The sequence below is a fragment of the Gorilla gorilla genome, chromosome 7 (assembly GCF_029281585.2).
Source record: "Gorilla gorilla gorilla isolate KB3781 chromosome 7, NHGRI_mGorGor1-v2.1_pri, whole genome shotgun sequence".
Taxonomy (NCBI): Eukaryota; Metazoa; Chordata; class Mammalia; order Primates; family Hominidae; genus Gorilla; species Gorilla gorilla.
The window spans coordinates 130,990,618-131,016,156 of record NC_073231.2 but is presented as its reverse complement, the minus strand read 5'-3'; the positions used below and the strand labels follow the sequence as shown (position 1 = coordinate 131,016,156).

At 38.2% G+C, this 25,539-nt stretch overlaps 1 protein-coding gene across 9 annotated transcripts in view; it reads right to left on the bottom strand.

The window, feature by feature from the left end:
- NSMCE2 (NSE2 (MMS21) homolog, SMC5-SMC6 complex SUMO ligase) overlaps positions 1-25,539 on the bottom strand; it is a 274,568-nt gene that overhangs the window by 179,488 nt on the left and 69,541 nt on the right. For all 9 annotated transcript variants that reach the window (XM_055348734.2, XM_004047519.5, XM_004047520.5 and 6 more), the window contains one exon: positions 4,648-4,801. In XM_055348734.2, the coding sequence (XP_055204709.2) occupies positions 4,648-4,801 (154 nt within the window). The remainder of the gene's footprint in view (positions 1-4,647; positions 4,802-25,539) is intronic.

Sequence of the window (25,539 nt, the reverse complement as noted above, 5' to 3'; positions counted from 1 at the left end):
TATTGGGAAAATCATTGCGTGTAACTGAAATATATTATCTTTAGAGTAACAGTATCTCTAAATGAGTGTAGTATATCTGTTAGGTTTGTATTCTGGGGATGGTAAATACTAGACATCCGTACTGCCCTCTCCTTTCCCACTGTTATCTTTTAGCACATTCTTTCCTACTGGGGCTGAACCCAGCCTCAAAATCTTTCGGTACCTACTGCTCCAGAGAGCCCCATATCAGTTGACTGGCATGGCATTCCTGTTTTGACTCTCCTCACTTAGGTCCCACATTATATAACATTTGTTTCTGATGTTTTCTTTGCTTTTGAGTTGATATTTGTTATTAATGGTTGTCATATTATATCATGTTTGTATACACTGTCTTCTGCATGTACAGATTCCTGCTTTTTGCTTTTTATTTATTTCAGAGCCTCAACTGTAGTAATTCATACACAGTGAATCCTCAAAGTGTTCTGAATGTACCTGAGACAAATGGATGGTATTTAGGGAAAAAATATAAAATTAAAAAAATAAAAACTGCCGTTACTTCTGAATATAATTTAGATCAAGGGTCAGTAAACATTTACTGTAAAAAGCCAGATAATAAATACGATAAGTTTTGCTAACCAGATGGTCTGTGACACACTCACTCAACCCTGCCATGACAGTGTGACAGTACCCACAGAAAACACATTAACAGGTGAGTATGACTATGTTCCCATGAAACCATTTATGGACACTGAAATAGAATTTTCATATAATTTTCACAAGTCACCAAATATTACTCCCCTTTTGATTTTTTTCTCCAACAGTTAAAAAATATAAAAACCACTGTTAGCTTGCAGGCCACAGAAAATCAGGAGGCAGGCTGAATTTGGTCCATGGCCCAGAGTTTATGACCCCAGGCCTAGATCTAGAGTTGTCAAAGTGAGAACTTCTGGTGGTCTGCAAGATCTTTTCAGCAAGTTCAATTACCAATGTGTGAGACAAAATTTTCTTTGTGTACCTCAACAAAATAGACCAAATGCAGATGCAAATATGAGGAGCTAGTTACCTTCTATTTAAATAAGCCAAAAATTGAAGAGATTGACAAAAATGTAAAAGAATGCCACTCTTCTCAATAATTTTTCCTTTATGTTTATAAAATGTAAAGTGGTATCCCATATCAAATACTGTTTATATTAACATGTAATAGGCTTATTTTTCATATGTTAATATTTTTAGAATTCTTCAGTTTTGATTTCTAATATGATAAATGTCAGTTGATATAACCAATGAACAAAAGCTCTCTGGGGGCTCTCAGTAAATTTTAAGAATGTGACCAGGTGCAGTGGCTCACGCCTGTAATCCCAACATTTTGGGAGGCTGAGGTGAGTGGATCCCCTGAAGTCAGGAGTTCAAGACCGGCCTGGCCAACATGGCAAAACCTCGTCTCTACCAAAAATACAAAAATTAGCTGGGTTTGGTGGCATGCACGTATAATCCCAGCTACTTGGGAGGCTGAGGCAGGAGAATCACTTGAACCTGGGAGGCGGAGGTTGAAGTGAGCCAGGGTTGCACCACTGCACTCCAGCCTGGGTAACAAAGCGAGACTCTGTCTCAAAAAAAAAAAAAAATTAAAATGTAATGGGAGCAGAAGACCAAAAACTTTGAGAACAACCAGCTGCTGAGCCACAGATAGATTAACTCACAGCTGGCGCACTGCCAGCAGAGTGTACCTAGGCCTGCCCTTGAGACAAAACCACCTGGGAGACAACTTCATTGCAAGCTATATCTTGGCCTCTCCCCACCTAAAAGATTCCTAGCATTTCTCTGATTAGATCCTGATTTGGTCAAATGTAATCCCATGTATTTATGTTCTTATATAATAAAGTTAGTGAAGACATGGTGGTTATTTTCATAAAAGAACTCTTCGGATCTATGTAGACCATAAAAGCACTTCAGCCTTCACTCTGTCAAAACAGGCATCTAGAAGCAAGTCTCTCTCTCTGGCCTCTATTTTCTAATCTTTAAAAACAAAAAAATTATTATTGTAATTCCTTGCCGCCAGACCATACCTCAAAACAGATTCATTAGCTCATTTACATATCATAGTGTACCTCTGACCTGGCTACACAAATACTGTGGGAGCCTGATCCTAATTAGAACCCTCACAACAGTGTTAAATCTAAAGAAAGAAAATCCACTAGACATGGTACAAGTTTACACTTGTATCAACTTGTATTAGTATAATACAAGTATTATATTAATAATACTGCACTAAAATTACATTTTGCAAGTAAGGTATACAGATCTTATAGAGTATTTTTTTAAAGTATTAATATTTTGCTTGTTCTGTCATTTGAAATCTAAAAACTTTTTAAAATAAAATTCTAGGGGAAATTTTTATTTTAATTATTTTAGGGGAAAGTTATTTTAATTCCAGTGTTACAATATACAGGGAAACTTTATATAAGGAAGTATTTCTTTCAATATAAATATACATAAGGTTTGACTGTCTATCCAAATAATGTGTACTGGTGGCCTGAGGAAACATTTTCTTTCTTTTTCCAACTCCATTTTAGAGAGATTTAAGAAGTAATAGCCATGATTTCAACATTTATCATTTTTTTGAATTATATGTTCTTAATTAGAAAGTGTTTCTCCATGAGTATATGATTCTAAAAGTCTTCATCCTTTACCTTGTGGAATAATAACTTTGTAAACAATACAAAAGAAGGAACAATTTATATTTTTGAATATTTGTCCTTCAACCTGTATTATAAAATTACTTAAAACTCAGGAATTGTGATTGGATGTTAAGTCTGCCACAGTTTATGAGTACTGGCTCCAAATAGTCAAATAAAATACATTTGGCTACTTAGACCAACACCAAAACTGAAATTCATTAGCATCTTATTTTTTCAAGATTGAAAAATTGCTATTTATTTGACAAAAAACTATTGCATTTAATAAAGAAATGTTAATAACTGGTACATACATTAGTTCAAAATATTTTCACTAAGCACCAAATAGAATAGTTCTCGGTCTTTTCACTGAGAACGCCTTTGAAAAAATGCCTATAACAATCAGTTTATTTAGGTTTTTAATTAAGAAATCGAAAGCTGCCAATCAGAGTTTCTAATTACCATGAGATGACCAGGTAAACAAACTTGAGGTCATATAATGTGAGCTTTTAAAAGCTTTGTTTAATCTCTACATCCCAACTGAGGGGTTTGTTGGCCTCAGGCTGGTAATCACAGGTCCATGTGCCAGATACTATACACACACACACACACAAACCACTGAGTAATAAATATCATGGATAAAAGGTAAAGACTATATGGCCCATGTATATTTAAGGGGAATAATGTCTAACTCTCATGGCTATACAATTAATTCACTAGCATCTTTAAGATCAGAAAGCCATTGGCAAATTATTATCTCTTTGGGAAATTATTAATCATTTGAGGGAAGAGTGAAAAATACATTAGAAGAATGTTGGGAGCTGTGATGTTAAAAAAAGAACAAAAAATAAACTTAAAATATGGGGAAAATGCTTACTGGTTAAATCTACAGTAAAAACAAAAGTCTCATCATGATTGCAAAACATTCCAAATTGTGAAACTTAAGTTATTTGTAAAATAGACAAAAGTGAGGCAGCTTCCTCAGTCATTTTTTGAGATCTCAGCATCAATTTAAAGAAAATGCTTATATTTAAAAGAAAGCCTATTTCAAAATACGAATCCCTACATTAAGCACATATAAGGACATGAGGTAAATTTATGTCTCATATCACACAACACTCCTGCTCCATGTGTGTGTAAATGAAGGTGTTGGGAGACGAAAGTTAGAAAAGGTTATTTGCTTCACTATTCACTTCTTTAAGAAATACAAGTGTCTCAATCCTAAAAGAAGCAAAGACTATAGGACTAAATAGATGCTAATGTGAAAAAATCAATTTATATAAAATTGGTATGTGGACCATATGGAAGAATGGGAAAAGAAAGGGCATATATACTTTACTGTGCAGAAATGATATATTATTTCTGGTAAATACTGTCTAAAAATTTTTTTGGTATAAAAAATTACATTGCCTGCTCCAATTCTTAAGTCAAAATTATGTCCACTAAAAAACTTGAATGTAATAGTTTATTAAGAAGGCAACAACTTAAAAACCACATGGAATTTATACTACCACAATGCTAAAATGGATCAAGGAGATTTTGGTCTATAGTTGAGAAGATAAAGTGGTCTTCTGAGAGAAAACATAGCTAATATTACTCCAAAGCGGCAAAACCAGAATCAAAGTATGGTTATTTTAAAGCATGGCCCAGCAGTTTAAAACTTGAACGATACCATTGTTATTTAAATAAAATAGTTTTCACTTTTATTTTGTTTTCCCAATTTCCCTCCCCAGCAATGGGACAATACACATAACTAGCTGCTGGGAAATGTTCTGAGCACTTTGTGGAAACTGTTGGCTTTCAGGAATGGGCAGGCTGATTTGAACCAAAAATTAGACAAAATACAGAATTGCAACAACAATAAAAAGCAACTTAGAAAGAGGATCAAGCCAAGCAGATAAGCAAACTTTATAAAATCAGTTAACTGGGGCTGTTCATCAAGTCAGTTCCCTAATTTCAAAAAGCCGAACCAAAGCAAAGCATGTTGACTTACATTGCTTCTTTAGTTCTTTCAGCTGTTGTTTAAACTGTACAAATTTTTCATTATTTTGAAAGTCTGCATCAGAATTCTTGCTCTGTAAAGCCAAAAATTTCTTCTCTACCAATAATTTTAAATCTGGTATTTTTTCTGGATGTTCTTCTTTCACCTAAGGGAGACAACAAAATTACCTGAGTTAAATGTTAATAATAATAGTGTTAACAAAGTTTTGCAACATTGTTTTTATCTCAGATAATTCAAAGCAAAAGATAGTGAGGTTGAAAACAATCTCTTGAACAAAGCACCAGAGAGGTTGGGACATGTTCTAGGACAGACTGCTGGCAAATACTGAAGGGACTCATTCATGCCAACTACTCATTCTATTTTGGCTTCCGTAAGCTAGTGGCCCTTCAATGATCCTACTAACTTGTTGTCTTCTGATAACTGCCAGGGAAAATCACAAATATGGCAACTTCACCAGACCTGAGCATCACCACCCAAGTCTGCTCAGTCCTCTCTCACACTCACCAGTGGTTATTCCATCCTTTATGCTCAACATTTTTTTTTCTTTTTTGGCCCTCCACCCTAGCAGGTAAGAGTCACTTTTGCTTTACAAAAGTGGCTGGGGCTTTAGCCTTGACCTTCCATAACGTCCTGCCATGCCAAGGAATAAGTGCCCCCTGGTTCTGTACAAGGCTAAATTCTCAACCCATGTTCTCCTCCATCCCCAATATTATAAAATTATTTCCCAATATTATAAATTTTCAAATATGCAGAAAGGTTGAAGGAAGTATATTATGAACACTCATTCATCTACTTCCTAGGTGCCACAATTAACATTCTGCTCTGTGTGTGTTATCACATATCTATCCATCTATCTATCTCTCTATCCATTCTCCACCCTGTTCTTTATTACATCTTCATCTCCTTCACAACAAACTTTCCTCTCAATGGGCTCTTTTCTCAAGAACCTTTACACAGGCTCTTCACACCCATTTTTTAAAACAAACAACCTCTTATAATCCCAGCTCCCTGCCCCCAGTTATTTTCTGTTCATATTCCACCTCCTTGGGGGAAAAAAGGAGCCACTCTTTCCACTTTCTCATTCTCCAGCTTTAGCCACTATAGTCAAGCTGCTGCCTCATCACTTTGCTGCAGCTGCTCTCCATCAGGCCTTCATAATCGCTCCCTTTCATCACTGGCCCTTTCCTGATGCTCCTGCTGCCAAGCAAAACTCACCAAACTCTCTATTGTGCCCCACACACTTTAGACGGACTTCTACCACCACTCCAGGAATATTCAATTGCTTATTTTTATGCCTCTTTCCCCTAATAAAGTATAAACTCCTTGAAAGATGTCTGATTTATCACGGTATTACCAGTGCCCAGCACACAGTAGATAGTACTCAACATGTATTTCAAATAAGTTAATCTTATTAGCTCCAAATATACCTACCCACTAAAAGCCACAATTTATTAGCTGCCATTATGATTAGTATACAGTACAATTTCTAGGCTGGAAGACAGCTTAGAGATAATCTAATCTTGATCTCCTCCCCCCAGTTTCACAAATAAATAAAATGATTTAGAAAGAAGTCAAATGACTTATCTTCTACATCCAACTAGTCAGAGGTAATGCTAAGACTACAAGTTAGATACAGAAAATTCTTGATATTGGTTCTAGTCAGTGGCATATACTTCTAATCTCTCTGAATCTGAGTTATCAATGCATATGAATTCAAAAGATTATCTGCAAAGTATATGCTTTAACTTTTGTCATAGAGAAAAGACAATCTTCTTTTGCTTAATTGCTATGCATTTTGATTACTAAATAGAAAATGAGAATTAAGCATGAAACCAAAATGTCTAAAATTTATATTTCAGTGTAGGAACTGACTGTCTTCTTGTATTGTTAACCCCCAAGTGCTGGATTCACCATTAAAGAGAGTTTTAGAAAACATGGAGAGGCTTTAATGACAAGTGTTATATGTAATTAAGGATTTAACAGAAGTACTGTATGGCTAAAGAACGAATAAAGCTCAATTTGGAAAAGAGAAGATAGAAAGGCAATATAATAGTTCCTTATATCTCAAGAATAAGAGCTATTATACACAGTGACTAGCTATCCTCTACCTCTACATAATAGAACAAAATGCAAGAAGTTCAAAATTGTAGCATGAAGAATTGACAGCAGACCTAGAAAATAAATTGCTGGTTCTTAGAAAAGGATTATAGGCGCTCTTTCTGGATTTATAAAATAAAATGGACTCACATCCACCTAAGATGTTAATGGTAACATTATAGGAAGGCATTCAGGTGAGCCTTGTCAAGGTGTAATCAGTCTGAGGAGATTATTATGCAATCTGGGAAAATCTAAGCAGATAATAAGTAAAATCTGAATGTTGTTTTCCAACAAAGTCTCTAACACAGTCAACCTACTTAATTCCCACAGTTCCACTACAACCACTGCTGAGGAGGTGAAGACTGAGTAGGGAGTGGGGGCAGTGAGGATGGAGGGGAGAGGCATTTTGAGGTCTGACAACATGACAACCTGAAATATGACTAGGAAAAGCTGAATAAACCAAATTTTTAGTGATTCACTGTGCTTTCCCCCCATAAGCAGAACCTTTAGAAACCTGCTGTAAAGCACATAAATTCACTGCTGTAAATGTCTTCTCTGAAAGTTTGAGTCTGCATGGCCATCCATTGCAAAGAGAACTGACTGTACTCTAGCTATCAAAATGAAATTTAAAAACATTCAACTCATTATCTCTTTAAATCAATAAAACAAATGGGCACTAACTATTTTTTAATGGTTTCTTGCTTTGTTTGAATATCTAAGAGACACAGATTAATGAAAGGAAAAAAATTGAGTGGCTAATCATGTAGCATGAAAAAGATAAAGATGCTCCTCTTTTCTTAGGAGAATTTTTTTTTGTTTGTTTTAAATTAAGAGACAGGGTCGGGCTCTGTCACCCAGCTGGAGTACAGTGGCGTGATCACAGTTTACTGTAGCCTTTAACTTCCTTGGTCAAATTTCAAATACCTCAAAGAAATTTGAGATGGAGAGATCTACTAGATTATTAGGTCCATCCTTTTCCCAATAATAAAGTCTACCCAGATACAGGACTTAGAATCTCAGTGAATTAAAAGATACTAGGTATATTAATTTACTAGGGCTGCAATAACAAAGTACCACAGATTAGGTGGCTTAAACAACAGAAATTTAGTTTGTCACAGTTCTGGAATTAAGAAGTCCAAGATCAGGGCATCAGCAGGGCTGGGTCCTGTGGCATCAAATGGTCTTCCCTCTACACAGGTCTGTGTCCAAATTTCCTCTTAAGGACATCAGTCATATTGGATTAAGGCCCACTTACTGACCTCATTTTAACTTAATGACTTATTATTATTTTTTTTTTGAGGCGGAGTCTCACTCTGTTGCCCAGGCTGTAGTGGCACGATCTCGGCTCACTGCAAGCTCCACCTCCCAGGTTCACACCATTCTCCTGCCTCAGCCTCCCAAGTAGCTGGGACTACAGGTGCCCATCACCATGCCCGGCTAATTTTTTGTATTTTTAGTAGAAATGGGGTTTCACCGTGTTAGCCAGGATGGTCTCGATCTCCTGACCTCATGATCCGCCCGCCTCCGCCTCCCAAAGTGCTGGGATTACAGGCATCAGCCACCACGCCCAGCCAACCTAATGACTTCTTTAAAGACCTGATTTCCAAATACAGTCAAATTCTGAGGTCCTGCTAGGGATTAGGACTTCAACATATGAATTTAAGAGAAACACAATACACTGGATTAATGTTTATATCATTATAATTTAAAAATGAGAGAAGTTACTGAGAAGTAAATACTAGGTACCATACTTACATGATAAAAATTTAATTCTGCCCTTTGACAACAAAAGGTCAGATTTTTCTGTACCACCCGCTTACTCATCCAGTATTCAGTGAGTGCTCTCTATGTGCTAAGCACTGTAGCTAAAATGAGAGCAGACCAGAAGAGTGGATCAGGAGCAGAAGGTCAACAGCCCTGGAGGCCAGGTTATAGAACTGAGACCTGACCCAACAGGCAGCGAGAAAGACACTACAAGATTTCAAGGGGTAAAGTAATAATGAGAGTTAAAAAAAAATGATTACTATTGTTAATGTCTGGAGGACACACAACTGAGAGGGAGGGAGAGGGCAGTTGCTGCCATATGTTAACTAATGGCAGACGGGCTGGCAACTGGGAAGCTGTTTTAGAAGCAGAATCACCAACTCTTGCTGTGAGAGGAAGACAAGAGAGTAATGATGCCTCCAAGATATTTAATGTGGACAACTAGTCAAATGCTATTGTCTTGAGGAAAGCAGCAGAAATCACTGAAACTGTAAGACTTTGAAGTGAAGTTACCTAGTACGAAGCTGGAAACATTTAAAATGAGGGCATTGGAAGAAAAAGAAGAGAGATGCAAAAGGAACTCTGAAAAACTAAAGAAGAAAACCAGCAGTGAGGAATGCTACAGAAGAAAGGAAAGAGAAAATTTCCATTAGAGAAGTGCTTGTCCTTTGGGGAAAATGATGCAAGTGAGCTTAAGTAAGAAAAGGGCTAATCCTTAAATCCACTGGATTTAATTATAAGGCATTCTGCACACAGCGCTGGAATTATGGCTCCATGAAGCTTCTCTCAGACAAGGGTTATGTCCCTAGTGTCTGGCCCGCTGCCTGTTGCACAGTGGGTGCTCAGATGATGTGGGTGAACGAGTAAATTATCAGAAGGCTAAATTACACTGTGTTGAGATGAGAAAAGGGGTTAACGGAGTTCTGCGTGAACCAATGAATATAGTTTGATGGCAAAGGAGGAACAAGATGAGAAGCAGATCATGGGAATGAGAGTGCTAAAGATACTTGTTTATTTGTATAGAGGAACGGGAGCTAGAAGTTGTTATGATGGAGGAGAAAAAACTTTGAGCTCGGGATCAGACAGATCTGAATCCACTCTGGGTATGGATCTTGAGACAATCCCCTGGGCCTTGAAATTCTCTCATCTCTTAATTAGGAATCAGGAACACCCACTTCAGTGCTGTGAAGACTTAAGTAAACCAAGCCTGTGTTTAACTCTGGCCCATAGTAAATGATCAAAAACTTTTATTCTTTTCCTTCTAACTTCAGCATAGAGACTTTAACAAAGTTGTGGGTAGAGGAGGAGGTGATAAAGAAACATACATAGAAAACTATTAAGAGAAAGCAAGTAACAAATTTCATTTGAGAAAACCATTCCAGTACTAGAGCAAAAAATAGAGAAGTCTGCAACCAGCTGGGAAAGCATGTCGACTGTTCTTACAGGTGTCAGAAATGCCTATGGGGCTAGACCAGCAAGGATATGAGGAAACTCACAATAAGTGCAGGCCAATAGGAAGTGGTGAGGACTGTGTGAAGTAATGGTACAAGTCCCAGGTAAGAGGAAAGCTGTTACTCAGCTGCCGATGCCTGCTGCCAGGTAAGAAGGCAAGCCCAGGCTTTTCCAGGACACTTAGAAATCGGGACCTTTATGAGACATTTTTCTGGTTTTTAAGACAATGTATAGTGTCGCTGTGAGGTAAATAAATGAAGCAATAAAGCGCTCACCTGTCTGATGCAGAAAATATTCAATAACGAGTAGCTGTTAGTATTGTTGTTACTATTATTATATATCTATATATATCTCCAGTGTTGCTGAATACACAGGTCTATAGCTCATCAAGACTGACATAAAAACACCCACTTGGAGCAACCAGTGTATGGATTTTAATGGAAACCATGGAAATGAATGGGATCACCAAGGAGACTGAATAAATAGAAACAAAAAAAAGGACCAAGACCAAACTCTGGAGGATATCACATTTTAAGGGTGGCTAGAAGAGTTTAAAAAGAAAAAGTATAAGAGTTAAGAAACAACCAAAAGAAAATATCCACAAAGTTTACGAAGGAATTTCGAGATCTGTCAAATGCTGCAGAGAAGTGAAACTAAATAAGAAGTGAAAAGTGTGCAGTAGATTTTTGAGTCACTAGAGACTCTAGCAAGAGCAGACATATGTGCAAAGGCTGACTCCAAATATCCAGGTCTTTGTTTAATAAATTGCTGCAAAAAGAAAGAAACAGTAACAGGAAGAAACACGCAAATCCCCAGAAATTCCACAGACTCTTCAATGAATTGCTCATTTTAGCTCAAAATCACTTGTGAATACTTAGCTACATGTAATTAGAACCCAACACCCCTGTGACTGCAACATTTCTCTATGTCAGCAAGGAGAAGGTAATCAATGAGTTGACTGTTAGGAACTAAGTTAGGGCTCCAAATGGCTCTGTCCATATAGAGGCTTGTTGTTTCAGGAAAAAAGATAATGGTAGAAACAAAAAGCAGAACTCAGTCCTCATCCATGCTGAAACTACATATTATTTTCACCATATTTTAACACAAATAACAAATGTATTTATATGATGATAACATAACTCATTTCTTTCAAACAATATTGTATGCATATGTAATTACTTAAAGTGTGTCATTTTATTGCCATGGGGCAAAGTCAAAGTCTCCTCCTCTTCCAATTATCATTATTGCCTTATAACCATCGTTTCACTGGGAGGGGAGATCACAGGAGCTAAGGATATTAATGAGCTGAGTCATTCACACACTTTTTGAATCATGTGAGAATCTAGTATAAAATTAGTCATTCCTGTAACTGAACCAAGACCCAGATAGATTGACTTTCTCCAAAACAGCCGTTGTTAGATGTCTGCCTCCCAAAATAACACATACCCAGTGATTTACATTTTGGAAACGACACAGCCTTCAGAAGTTTATCACAGACACATACTAGTGATAAGCAGTTTGCTTTGTGTTCTGCTTAGTACTAGTACTCTAAGTATTCCAACTTTTTATTCCAAGTTTTAATTCATAGTGATCTAAGGTTATGGGACTGCTTTCATGCTAGAAATCCAGAGGGAATTGCCTCAACTGATCCTAGAACATTCATTCAACAAATAATTACTGAGTCCCAGTTGGGTGCTAGGCATTATGCTAAGCACCAAGACATTTAAGGAAGTTGGCCCACACTTAATGACACACCACCAACCCAATTCGTCATGCACAGGGTAAATTTATATAGGCCAACACTGTCTCCACCTTTATATAGCAAAAAAAAACTTGGTAAATTTGTTCTTAAAAGGCATGCCCAAGCTGAGAATCATCATGCTTTCACTGGGTATAACCTAACTGCATGTACATATGGACACACTATATTTTCTAGAGTTTAGTATATTGCCTCTGTCCTATTTAAAAATCACACATACTAATGATGACCAGCATGGATTATACCCCTTCATCTCATGCCAGTTTCTGTTGCCAGTTGCACAACCTACACTGAACTCTATTGGACCAAATTATCTGTAGCTGAGTGTGTTTCCTAGTGCCATTATTTAGCATGGTTTTGACTTTTGACAAAACACTTAAGAGAGAATACTTCCTTGTTGAGCATTACGACACATCAAGTGGACTTCACGGTTTGCCAAGGTGTTGTAATACACTATTATTAAGTAGCAGCCAACCAAACATGGAAACACCTTTCCTCCTTCGAGCCTTTCGGAAAAATTGTGAAAATGAATAAGCTTAAACATGGGTAAGAATGTTATTTGTCTAGTTCGAATGGACCAGTCTTATTAGAATAGACAGTTGTCTAACAGATGGAAGCTGAATGAGGCAACCTGCCATCTATGTGCATCTGTTACTAAACATTTACGCTGTTAAAAATTACTCCAATAAATTTCCCATGGCACCATGCCCACTATAAGACGATGACCAACCGGAATGATTTATTTACACAGAATACAGCATTAGGATTCCCGTACTGGTGGAAAAGAAACGAAACTGATTTTACATCTCTGGCTTTTTGTGTTGTTTTGGCAGAAATTCACAGAAACATGCATTATTTATTTATTCATTTATTCATTCAGTAAATATTTACTGAACATCTACCACATGTGGGAACCATGCTAGGCCTTGGAGATGTTATAACAAACAGACTAAAGTGGTCCCCGTTGTGCTCAGAGGTTTTTGGATCTAGTGGGGGAAACAAATATTCAAACGATCAAGCAGATTATTGCAAACTATAAAAAGTGTTGGGAAGGAAATATATCAAGTGCTGGGAGAACATACAGCAACATAACTATACAGGATACCATTTCACAGGCAATCTTTTTAACAGTGCTCAATTTAAACACAGGTCATACTGAGGGCAAGGTGAAATGAGGATTAGTATTGTTGTTAACAACACTTTGCACTTACACAGCACCTTTCGTCTGAGTGGTTCAAAGCCTTATATACACAAAAATATCATTATCCCAATTTCACAGATATGAGGAATAGGCAGCTCGCAGTAGTTCAGCGTCTTGCCCAAGGTCATAGTGAGTCAGTGTCAGCCAGTTTCAACTTACTCAAACCCCCGTTCACCTTAAATGTTTTACTTTGCTTGTGCCTCCAAGTAACAACACAGAATAGATTTAATTTTATGAAAACATACATGATTTCAGACATACATCCTAACTTTCAGTGGCCACTTGTCAGTCCTCATATGAAAAGACACATATTCTGAATATGAAACTGCCTTTCCTGTCCACCATACCTCTGCCATCCACAGAATGACTGAATGCCTCATTCATCACCATGGTATCTCACTCAAGATTTAACAGTGAAAGAGTACAACGATGGTATGATGCTAATGGATTGCTCTTCTTACCACATACCCTATCATCTAGAAGATCATCTTTCAGAATGCTGAAATCATCTTATGAAGATTCAGTTCCAAATAAAATTAGATAGGGTGGTGTCTCCCCAAGATGCTCAGAACCAGTGAATAATACAAAACATTGTTTCTCCCACAGCCATAATACAGGGCCCAGTAACCAAGGGACAGAAGCAGAATTAGTTACACATCTTCTCCTCCTCCTCATCACATCTAATGACCAACTTGCAATTCCCCCATCACTGCGACTCTGGTTCTGCTGGTTTAACAGTCTCAGCACCCAAGTGAAGAATGATTTCACCAACGGACTCAACAATACCTCCACTGATTTGGAAGCTTAAACTGCAACCTAGCAATTCTGAACTCCTCATGACACAGAACAGGGACAAAAAGGGAGGTGACAGAATTGGTTGTGTTAATGAATCTTGATTATCAAGGGTAAAGAAGATTGTTGCAACAGAATGAGAGAAGGGAGGTGTGTGTCTGGAACCTGGAACACCTCTTGGTTTGACCACATCTAGCGGTAAAAGATAATGGAAGATAGAAATAACTCCATACAGGCAGGACCACCAACAACTCAAAGCCTCCTTCCCCACCCCTGTGAATGACAGTCTAAAGTGTTGTCAGATAAACGTCAGTCAGATAAAAATCTACAGATAAAAATCTACAATTAGCTGAGAGCTGGCTGAGGGCAAAAAGAACATGGAATGAGTAGTGGAGGAAGGGAATTAAAACTACCAACTTTGGATTCAGAACCAATAGCAAAAGCTAAGACTAAAGTATCTATTCATGTTTATTCTTTGGTCTGACATAAACATATTTATGTTTTTAACCAATTTCCCCTTCTCTTTTTCTCCTAATGTTTTATAAAAATAAGTTGCTGGCTCACTAGTTGTAGAGCGACATAAGGCAACCTTAACAAAAGGAATAAGCTCAGCTCAGATATCTTGGACTTCAAGCTGGAAACGGTACCTGGTAAGATGTATCATTCTCCCTTTTGGGGAGGAGGAGAGCATGTTTTTTGCTTTTAGAAAAATAGCTGCAACACCTTAGGAGGAAACATTTTGTTGTTGCTGCCACTATATTTGTAAATTTAAGTCTTGGAAAAAAGTGTACACAGAGGTTGAGTAGCCAAGCTTACCTGTCTAGAACTGTTTGAACATTTATCCTAAATCTGGGAATTTCTCACTTTAGGAGTGATATTTCACTGCAGTAAGAACCAGAAATTCTCTCAGCTTTCCCTGTAGCAAGAATACAGATACGCCACCTCAGTCCTTTGCCTGTAAGACTTTAATTCTTGAGAATGACACGAGGGAGGTGCAGCACAGAGGGTGCTGGCAACAGACCCTGGAACCAGATTATCTAGGTCTTTAACCTTTAAACCCCAGTTCTGCCTTGTATTAGCTGTGTAATCTTGGGCAAGTTTCTTCACCACTCAGAAAATCAATTTCTTCATCTATAATCTATTTAACCTTTGAGTATTAAATGAATTAATGTAGGTAAGGAATTTAGAGTTTTAAAATACAGTAGCCAACATGGTCATTAAAATCTAAATTAATTAAAATTAAATAAAATTAAACACTGAGTTCCTCGGTCACACTACCAAGTGCTCAAGAACTCTCTCTGCATGTGGCTAGTGACTACCACACCACTCTGGACAGAGCAGATATAGAACGTGCCATCACTGCAGGAAGAGGCACTGGGAAGTGCTGACTTAGAGAATACTTTCTAGTACTCGGTAAGCACTCAAATGATCACAGCTGCTATTATTATTACTGGTATTCTTATGGTCACATTGTTGTTATTATTATTATTATTATAGCAAGTTTAAGATGTAGCCAGACAAAATCTGGTAGAAGAGATGAACAAGTCAGAAGCAATTTAAATGCTGTAATCTGATCAGAATTAGCAGCAGTATTAGTAGCAGCAGCTGCTCTCAACTATTTATTATTGGCAAGGTACTGAGGTAAGCACTTCATACAGTTTATTTTATTTAACCCTCCCACAAACAAATAACATTATAGGTAAGAATGAATACATCCTATGCTATTGATTAGGAACTGAAGCTGAGGAGCGGTCTAATTACAAGGGGTTGAAGAGCTCAGTATTGGAGCTAGGACTCACTGCATTAGCAGGTCTGTTACATCGCTAAGTCCATGACATAACTACTACCCTAGACTTCAACTAGTTACTTAGAGCCTATTAGAGGCCACACTGCTCCAGGAGCTGGGAACACAGCAGTCAAGAGAACCAGTTCCTGTCCTTGTGGAGTTTGTATTCTACTTGAGTAGAAGAATAATAAGAAAATACGTAACTAGCTAAATGGTATAAGTGCCATGGAGAACAACTGAGCAGAGTGGAAATGAGTGAGCTCTTCTGTGATGGATGGTCAAGGCAGGCTTCAATGAAAAGATGACATCTGAACCAGAGACCTAAAGAAAATGAGGGGGTGAGCCATATAGTTCGAGTCACAGTAAAAAGGGTTTGGGAAGTAACAGGGGATGAGGTCAGAAGTATTAATCAAAGCAGGGTGCGAAGTGGGACAGATGACGGAGGGCTTTAGCTTTTATTCTGAGAGAGATGTGTAAAGGTTTTGCACAGAGTAGTAAAAACTTCTGATTTTCTTGTTAAAAGGGTCATTCTGGCTGTTAGGATGAGAACCACTTTAGGGGAGGAGGAGCAGAAGCAGGAGAGCAGTCAGCAGGCTGCTGCAGGCATCCAGGTAAAAAGTGATGATGGCATGGATTAGGGTGACAGTAGGAGAAACAGTGAGAGGTGGTTAGACTCTAAATACATGTTGTAGGTAGAAATAATAAGGTTGGCTGGGTGCAGTGGCTCACGCCTGTAATCCCAGCACTTTGGGAGGCCAAGCCGGGTGGATCACCTGAGGTCAGGAGTTCAAGACCAGCCTGGCCAACATGGTGAAACCCCATCACTTCTAAAAACACAAAAGTTAGTCAGGCATGGTGGCACATGCCTGTAAATCCCAGCTACTCAGGAGGCTGAGGCAGGAGAATCTCCTGAACCCGGGAGGTGGAGTTTGCAGTGAGCCAAGACAGCGCCATTTGCACTCCAGCCTGCCCAAGAGGCCAAGAGAGCAAGACTCTGTCTTAAAAAAAAAAAAAAAAAAAAAAAAAAAAGAAAGAGTAAGGTTTATTGATGGACTGGATATGGGCTGTGAAAAAATTAAGGAACAAAGGACAACTCTGGATTTTGGTCTAATTAAAAATGGAATAGTAATACTGCCATTTTCTAAGATGGGGAAGTCAGGAGGAACAGCTGGTTTTGGAGAAAAACAAGAGTTTAGTTTTGGAAGGTTAAATGTGCAATGCCTATGAGAATGAAATAAAGTGAAAATGAAGAGAAGACAGTTATATGTCTGAGATGTGGTTTTGGAGAGAGGACTAGGTTACAACTACAAATGCTATGAAAAATGATTAACTTCATGATGTTATGAGAGCACATGAGAGTAATCCACTTGGCAAACAGAGATGGGATGATGTCAGAGCAGGCTGTAAGAAAGGAGCTAGCCTCAGTCTGTGGAGAGTAAGAAAGAGTCAGCTATTTGGAAATGAAAAAAAAAGCACTCCCAGTACATAGTGTGTGCTAAGGCCAGAGGCAAGAGAACACTCAAAGAGCTAGTGTAAAAGAATAGTACAAAATGAGACTAGAGAGGTAAGGAGGGGTGTACACCATGTAAAGAAATTTGAGCTTAAAGCTGAAAGTAACAAGGAAAAACTGAAGAAGGTAAAGTTATGGAAAAGGCAGGCAAAAAAAAATCAAATGTTCACTTTAGAAAGATCTCGTGGGCTACCAGATAAGAAATATAGGAGAAGAGAGCAACTGTGTGCAGACAGTGTACCCAAGGGGACTGAAGACTGTGAACATGGGAATGGAGGTAGGTGAATTAATTTGAGAAGCAGGAAAATTTGGAGATGGAATGTAAAATGTGAAGAGCTAAGTAGGGGAAGTAAGGACGACAACAGATTTCTGATAGGAGAAACTGGGTGGATGATATTACCATTTACGAAGTTACAGAATCCCAGGAGAAAATCATGGGGAAAACGTCACTGTGGGACACTGAATTTAAGGAGCCTATAGCACATTTAAGTAGAGAATGTCAAATCTATCGTTAAATTTATGTGTGTGGTTCTCAGATGAGAAATCTAGAATGGAAATAAAGATCTGGGACTCAGCAGCATAAAGACAGCAATTCAAGTTATGAGCATAGATGCTATTTCTCAGGAAGAGTATGCAGTGTGAGAAAGAAAATCAAAGAACGGGTAGGAATAGCAAGCTTTACTGAGTGAAGAGATGAAGTAGGATCTACCAGAGATTATGGAGGAGTGACCAGAAGCTAGAAGAAAAAACAGATGTGTTGTCATGAAAGTCAGGGGAAAATAAAAATTCAGGAAGGAAGGAGCAGTTGTCAATAGCAGAGAGGTCAAATAAGAGAACAACTGAACAATATTCTCTGGATTTGTTACTAGGTGTGTAACCCTGGGTGAGTCACAAAACTGCAAGCCCTAGCTTCCTCATCTACACAAAAATGCTGTTATTATCTACTATACCCTGGTTGAGAATACATGGTAATGTGTATAAAGCACCTCGAACAGTGTTAGACATACTAGGCACTACAAATAGGCTTCATTCTTATTACCACATATCTTCTGTTTGTCAGACAGGCAGGCCAAAGTAACAAGAAGAACAAGCGTTGAAAAGCACCAAACTATACCTGTAGTCTGAAAGCCTGTGTGCCCTCCAAATTCATATGATGAAATCCTAACCCTTAAGGTGATGGTATTAGGAGGTGAGGCCTCTGGTAACAGATTAGAGGACGAGGGCAAAGCCCTCATTAATGGGACTTGTGCCATCATAAAAGAGGCCCCAGAGAGCTTGTTTGCTCATTCCATCTTGTGAGGATATAGCCAGAAGGTGCCACTAAGAACCAGAAACTAGGCCCTCACCAGATGCTGAACATGCCAGCACCTTCATCATAGATTTCTCAGACTCCAGAACTGTGAGAAATACATGTCTGTTGTTCATAAGCTACTAGTTTATGGTATTCCATTACAGTAGGCCAAATGAACCAAGACAAATGTCCATTTGTCTTTGAGAAAGGGCAACTGGCAGAAAAGACTCTAGACAGTCTTCTTCCTTTTCTTCCACCCTCCTCCCAGTGTTTCCTTTCTCACTCCTTCTAAATGCAGCTTATAACACAGAAATTTCCAAGAGCTTATCAATGGAATCTATTTAAGCATATCTCAGCATTTATACAAAGAACAGTGTTTCGCTGCCATTCACTACAATCTTCATGAGCTTGTGATATAGACATTATGCTCTTAGGAAGAGGCAGCTTAAACTCATGAGTAGTCCACAAAAATATATAAAATCTTTCACAGAAATTAAACCGATCGATTAGTGATTTCAAAAATTCTTCCAACAGGTTTTGAAATGATAAGCCAGGTAATGTTTATCAAATGAAATACCCAAACTGTATGATTACGGAGACCTTTGAACAACCAAACTGACTTTCAGCTTGGTTTCGACATTGACAAAATGAGTCAGAGAGAAGTTTCCCAGATGGCATTCAACATATATTTTCCTATCAAGGATTAAAGTTCTGTCTACCCTTTCCTGTCCTCACCTCCTCAAAGACATCACAGCATGTGGAACTGAGAAAACTTCCCCCAATGCTTGCATTTCTAATGTAGAAAACATGTTTCCTAAAATAAAAAAAAAAAACTTACAAGAAAAAAAAAAGAATTCCACTGATTTTTCCCCCCAAGTCTAGCCTAAACTATTCCCATCCCTTTAGCATAATTTCTTCCATAGCCTCTTTGCCTTAGGATTGGCTTTGCAATTTTTTTTTGAGACGGAGTCTTGCTCAGTTGCCAGGCTGGAGTGCAGTGGCACGATCTCAGCTCACTGCAACCTACGCCTCCTGGGTTCAAGCAATTCTCGTGCCTCAGCCTCCCGAACCCAGCTAATTTTTGTATTTTTAGTAGAGATGGGGTTTCACCATGTTGGCCAGGAGGGTCTCAATCTCCTGACCTCATGATCCACCCGCCTCAGCCTCCCAAAGTCCTGGGATTACAGGCATAAATCACCATGCCGGGCCTTGACTTTGCAATTCTTTTAATGCAACTCTCAATACACAAAGCCTATATTATGTTCCCTTCCCTAACTGCTTATTCTGTTTTACATCAAATTCAAGATTTCGAGCAATCAAATTTCTAACTAATGAGAATCTCAACTTTCTTCTACATATTTAGATAAACCTCCCTTTACTACACAACTCAGTAGTGGTTGGTCATACCAAAGCTTATCTGGTGGTAAAGAGCCATCTTGCACTAGAATCGAAACAGTTAGCTACTAAAGGCACAGTGAAAGAAGTCTGCCTTGCTGCAGTCTTTGTGTGAGAGTATATGTGGAGGGGAGATGAGGTGGGAGAGAGTGGAGGAGGAATCCACATAGGTGGTGCTCTTTTTATGAGACATCTTACTCTGTCACCCAGGCTGGAGTGCAGTGGCACCTTTATAACTCCCTGCATCCTTATACTCCTGCCTTGGCCTCATGAGTAGCTAGGACTACAGGTGCATGCCACCAGGCCTGGCCAACTTTGAGTTATCTATCCTGAGGAACGTAAAAGACTTCGGAGGAGAATGGAGATGGAATAGTGCTAAGTCTCATGGAAGTCCTTTCTTATTGAGGCACTCTAAACCAGGAAGACCAATCTTCCATAGCTGGGACCACTGGGGAGTACCCCAGCTAGATGGTAGCAGAAGTACCTTCCCTGGGTCCTCCGGTCATACCCTCCACAACTAGAGGATCTTAAGAATCAAAAGAACTAATTCACCAAAAAGACAGGAAAATGTGAATTGTTTTCTTCCTTCTGTTCTTGCTAAGCATCCATTTTAAAAAATCTATTTAGGGCCAGGCGCGGTGGCTCACACCTGTAATCCCAGCACTTTGGGAGGCCAAAGCGGGGAGATCGCTTGAAGTCAGGAGCTTGAGGCCAGCCTGGTCAACATGATGAATCCCCATCTCTACTAAAAATACAAAAATTAGCCAGGTGTGGTGGTATGCACTTGTAATCCCAGCTACTTGGGAGGCTGAGGCGCAAGAATCTCTTGAACCTGGGAGGCAGAGGTTGCAATAAGCTGAGATCGCGCCACTGCACTCCAGCCTGGTGACAGAGCGAGACTCTGTCTCAAAATAAAACAACAACAACAACAACAACAAAACCTATTTAGTACGACTACAGTAACTGAAAAGATAAGCATAAACATCTATTTTGAGATCGTAACATTTTTTCAAATCCATGAATTAATTAACTTCCAAAGTGCCATGACTTTTCTAATAAATAGTAAGTCTGATTTCAAATCCCTTGTCTTTACACTATACCACATGTCCACAGCCCAGAATGAGGGCAATCCAAGGATATGAGGCTGAATGTTTTCCCTGTTATCACATCTCACCCAACACAATAAAGATTATGAAATTACTAATACTCCATCAGTTTATTAATGCTCTTTATCCTTTACCTGCTCTGTTCACTCCCATCTAGCAGCCTATCAAATTCTCTGGCACTGCTTTCTCTATAATTAATATGGCTCCCTGAGATTTGAAGTTACTTCCCACTAGCACACCTATCAAATTGCCTTTTGCCTTCTAATTCTCCTCCATTTAGAAAGATTTTCTGACTAAATGAAAATGAATTCTATCCATCACAAGCCTAATCAAAAAACTGCTGTATTATAGAAAAATTAGAACAATAAACAAAATAAAAACCACACTTACATGCTTCCTAACATATTGAGTACTTCTGAAAATAAGGTATATAATTTTGATTCTCAGTGATTAGAGAGATTAAATTACTTCTCCAAGCCAAACAATAGGTGATGGAACTGAGACTACAGTGTGGCCAAGTCTGCAAATAGATAATACTATTACATGTTGCACTGTAAGATAATATCATTAAACCACTGTTTCCAGATGTGATGGCCACCCAGTAAAATCCAGATTTTCTAGTTACAATCCAGTCTCCTTAATTCTCCCATATATTTTACTCTGAAAGTGCTGAAGAAGGCACCACTCATTGGAAAATACCATCTTATATTAGAACGACATTTAAATGTTTTTAAACCAGCTTTCATATTCTGTTTTCCAATTTAATTTCACAACTACCTTGTGCATGAAGATGACAAGAGGCAATTAATATTTTCTGAATGCCTGCTACATGAGGCCTCATCTTTTGAAGGCATAAATTAAGTACTTTACCTAAGTTATCTCATTTAATCCTTGCCACAGCCCTATGAGGTATCACTGTTCTCTTTTTACAGATAAGGAAATTGAAGGTTTATGAAGACAAGTCACTAACCCAGTGTCACACTGTTAGGCCAGGGAGGAACAAGGAGGAGGCTAGGTCTTCTGACTCCAATTGCAGTGTCCTTTTCACTATTCAGTGAAACATTTTTACATGTCCCATATAATGCCACATACAGACCTTATCACTGTCTTCTATCATGGAGACTTATCCCTCACTACTTCTAAGAATTGATCATGAACAAATCTGTAGGCTAACCTGGCAAGAAGAAAACAATTATTCAACCGGAGATAACTGAATACTGCCTGGCTCATAACAAGCACTGGAGACATGTTAGCTAGGCTTGCTATTATTATGGTAAGAACTGAACATTTTAATAAATATAAACATACGCCATATCATTAAAACAAGAAAAAAGTTTATTTCATTTTTATTTTACTTTAAATTCCTAAAATTCCTTCATATTCACACCACTACCACTTCAAAAATATAACACAAAGTTTTAAAGAAGTAAATAATACTGGCTCTTCAAAAGTTTTTCTTATTTTTAATATAACCGTTACATATAACAGTATTCTTTGCTTCAAATAGTTCCTTAATTCTAATAGAATCCCTCTCTAACACATGCCACATCAGTGTGGGGAGTCACTTTTTGTTTTGACTAAATTTCCCAAAACTTTACCTTTGGAAAATTTACAATAAGAGATGTACAAAATCATAAATACACTTTATAACCAAGACTCCCTAAAAACATTCTTACTCTCAACTGAAAACTACAACTCAAAGTGAATTCAATGAATAGCATCCATCTTGAAACAGAACTGTCATGAAAACAGCCTTGAATTACATGTCAAAACACTGAGGTTCAAGTCTCACCTCTTGAGACTAACCAAGTGATCTGAGCAAGTCCCTTAACCTTCTTGAGGCTCAGAGTCAACAATAGCCACCTTTCCTAACTTTGTAAGGTCACTGTGCTTATTAAAGGGATTGGGGACCTGAAAGGGCTTCTCACCCTTTCACTGAGGGAAAGAACGTTGGTTTCAGAATTTCAGTCAAAGGGCCATGAGACTGGAGTACGAACTGATGATACTTACAAATCTGGCTTAAGTAAGCCCTGTGCAAATATTAAATAAGTGGGGAAGCTAGAAGAGAGGTGGATTCATTATCTTATCCAGACCTGGGCTAAGGCCTCCAACATACTTGAAACAAACACCAAGCTAATATTCATACTACAAGTGGGCTTTGTTAACAGCTTTATAGAAATTGGATCACAATGAACTATTTATGGTTAAACCTCTTTTTTCCTTTTTTATTGGCTAGCCAGAAACACAACCACTGACTGTCATTTCTGTGGGAAACTGTGTTCCAGAATCTGATTCAGAGATCTAAGCACTGGGAATGTATCTTTCCTCCTCTAAGAGCTAAAAGGGACTCCCTTCCCATTCTTGTTGGTAGAATCAGGAAGTTTCTTTCACTCTTCAGTCTTGTGGCCATTCAGATATGGGTTGTCAGATGAGGACTGTATGTGGTAACTATATAACCACCTTTCAATTTTGTGGGGCAGGGGGGTAGTCAAAACATTCCTATCTATAATCTCGTTTTATCTACAATTGCCCAATGAGGTATGTAGGCCAAGTACTATTATTACCCCATTTTAGAAATGAGGAAGCTGAAATACAGAAGTTACGTGACTTGTCCAAGGTCACAGCCTGGTAGAACATGGATTAGAAGCCAGATCTTTATTTCCCAGCTGGACATGCTTATCAATCAAATACCAACTGCTTACAAAATGGGAAGAGGGAAGTAAAGATGATTACGGCTTATTCAGACTTTATTTTTAACTAATTATATCTGGCTTTGTGAATTTTTATTAATTTCACTTTTCATTGCTGTCTGATGAGTTAGTCATGAAAACCATCAGATCAGAAAGTATAAATTTTTAAATTGTTTATTTACTTTCATTTTTTAATTTTTTTGTAGAGTCAGGGTTTTCCCATGTTGCCCAGGCTGCTCTCAACCTCCTGGACTCAAGCGATCCTCCCACCTCGGCCTCCCAAAGTGTTGGGATTACAAGTGTGAGCCACCAAGCCTGGCCTTAGAAAGTATAAACTGTTTAACATTATTTCTTCATTGCTATATACAGATATTCAACTTTAAGTGTTTCATAATAAAATGACTCAGTGACAAAGCAGGCCCAGTCTACACCAGTCACTTGTTGAACTGTTATATGAGATTTATGCAAAATTCTGAGGGGCAGGATGGTAGACAGGAATAAACCTTTATGAAAAAGATGACTAAAGTCAAAAGGTAAATGTGAATCTTATACACTTTTTCCTTCCAGTTTAAGCTGTGAGTTGGGAAAATAAATATAAGGAAAGTTTATCGCCACTTATTCCAAGTTTAGGTGGTTTAGAGGAGTTCACCAATTTAAATCAGCCTGTGGTAGGTGTTTTTGCGGTAAGAGAAAGAAGTAAAAAGTTAACAGGACAGAACAGTAAGACCTTGCCCTTATATAGCACTCTCACCTCCCAAGTACTTTCACATAATGTTATCTCATTTTTTTAATCAAGAAATCACTAGATAGGAGGGGCAGATATTATTACTAAGCTGATTTTGCAAGCGAGCATAGAGCCTATGAAAATTGCTTATGGCCACATAGCTATTCAGTGGGCAGGCACAGAAAAAAAAAATCATTAATTAAATTTAACTCTAACACTGGACAATTTACCATTGTAACAGGACCATATATGACACTTTACATTATAAAGCCAAAACGGTTTAATTCTATATTCTGAGAGCAGTTCCATTACTATTATAAAACATGTAGTATAACATGTTCAGTTTCACCTACATTATTTATAGGTGCTTTAAGCAGTAACAAGAATTTCTTCCAAGAGAAAATTGAGCATATGATGTTTTTGCTGAAGCTTTTAATTTTCAAACAATTAAAATTTTTTTTACCAACTTCCTGAGAAGTATTGCTGCAGCTTTTCAAAACATGGCCTAACTATACTTCATGTGTCAAATTCAATTTCTGATTTTGCAAGAGAAGAACTCTTTGAGCACACCCAGAATTTATTCCACTTAAAGTTCCTATTTAGTATTTCATGTGGGCTTCTGTTTCATATAGGGGGCTAAAATAAACCTCAGGGTGACAGAGAGTGACCTGATGGGTAGAGAGGACTTGCTTCGTGGTACCAACAGCACTCCAAGAACCACAAATAGCCGAGGCAACTGGAAGGCAGGCAGAGAAGCATGTGAGACCTTGCAGGTATCAGCCAAGGGTAAGGTAAAAAGCAAGCAAGTCAGAATGTCTGGAAATCAATCCTGTGGTGCATCATATTCTACTATTTCTGGTTACCGTTTCTGATTTTTTTTTTTTTTTTGAGACATTGTCTCACTCTGTCACCCAAGCTGGAGTGCAGTGGTGCAATCTTGGCTCACTGCAACCCCTGCCTCCTGGGTTCAAGCGATTCTCATGTCTCAGCCTCCCGAGTAGCTGGGATTACAGGCATGTACCACCACACCTGGCTAATTTTTATATTTTAGTAGAGGTGGCGTTTCACCATGTTGGCCAGGCTGGTCTCCAACTCCTGGCCTCAGATGATCCAACCGCCTCAGCCTCCCAAAGTGCTGGAATTACAGGTGTGAGCCACCACACCCAGCCTTTACTGTTTCCAATTTTAAGTAATACTGACTTGATCTTTCTGAATATCAGCTTCCACGAGAAGATGATTAAATGATTATTTGAAGATGAAATAAAGGATAAAAAAGATCATTAAATTTAAAACTATTCATAATAACTGACTGCATT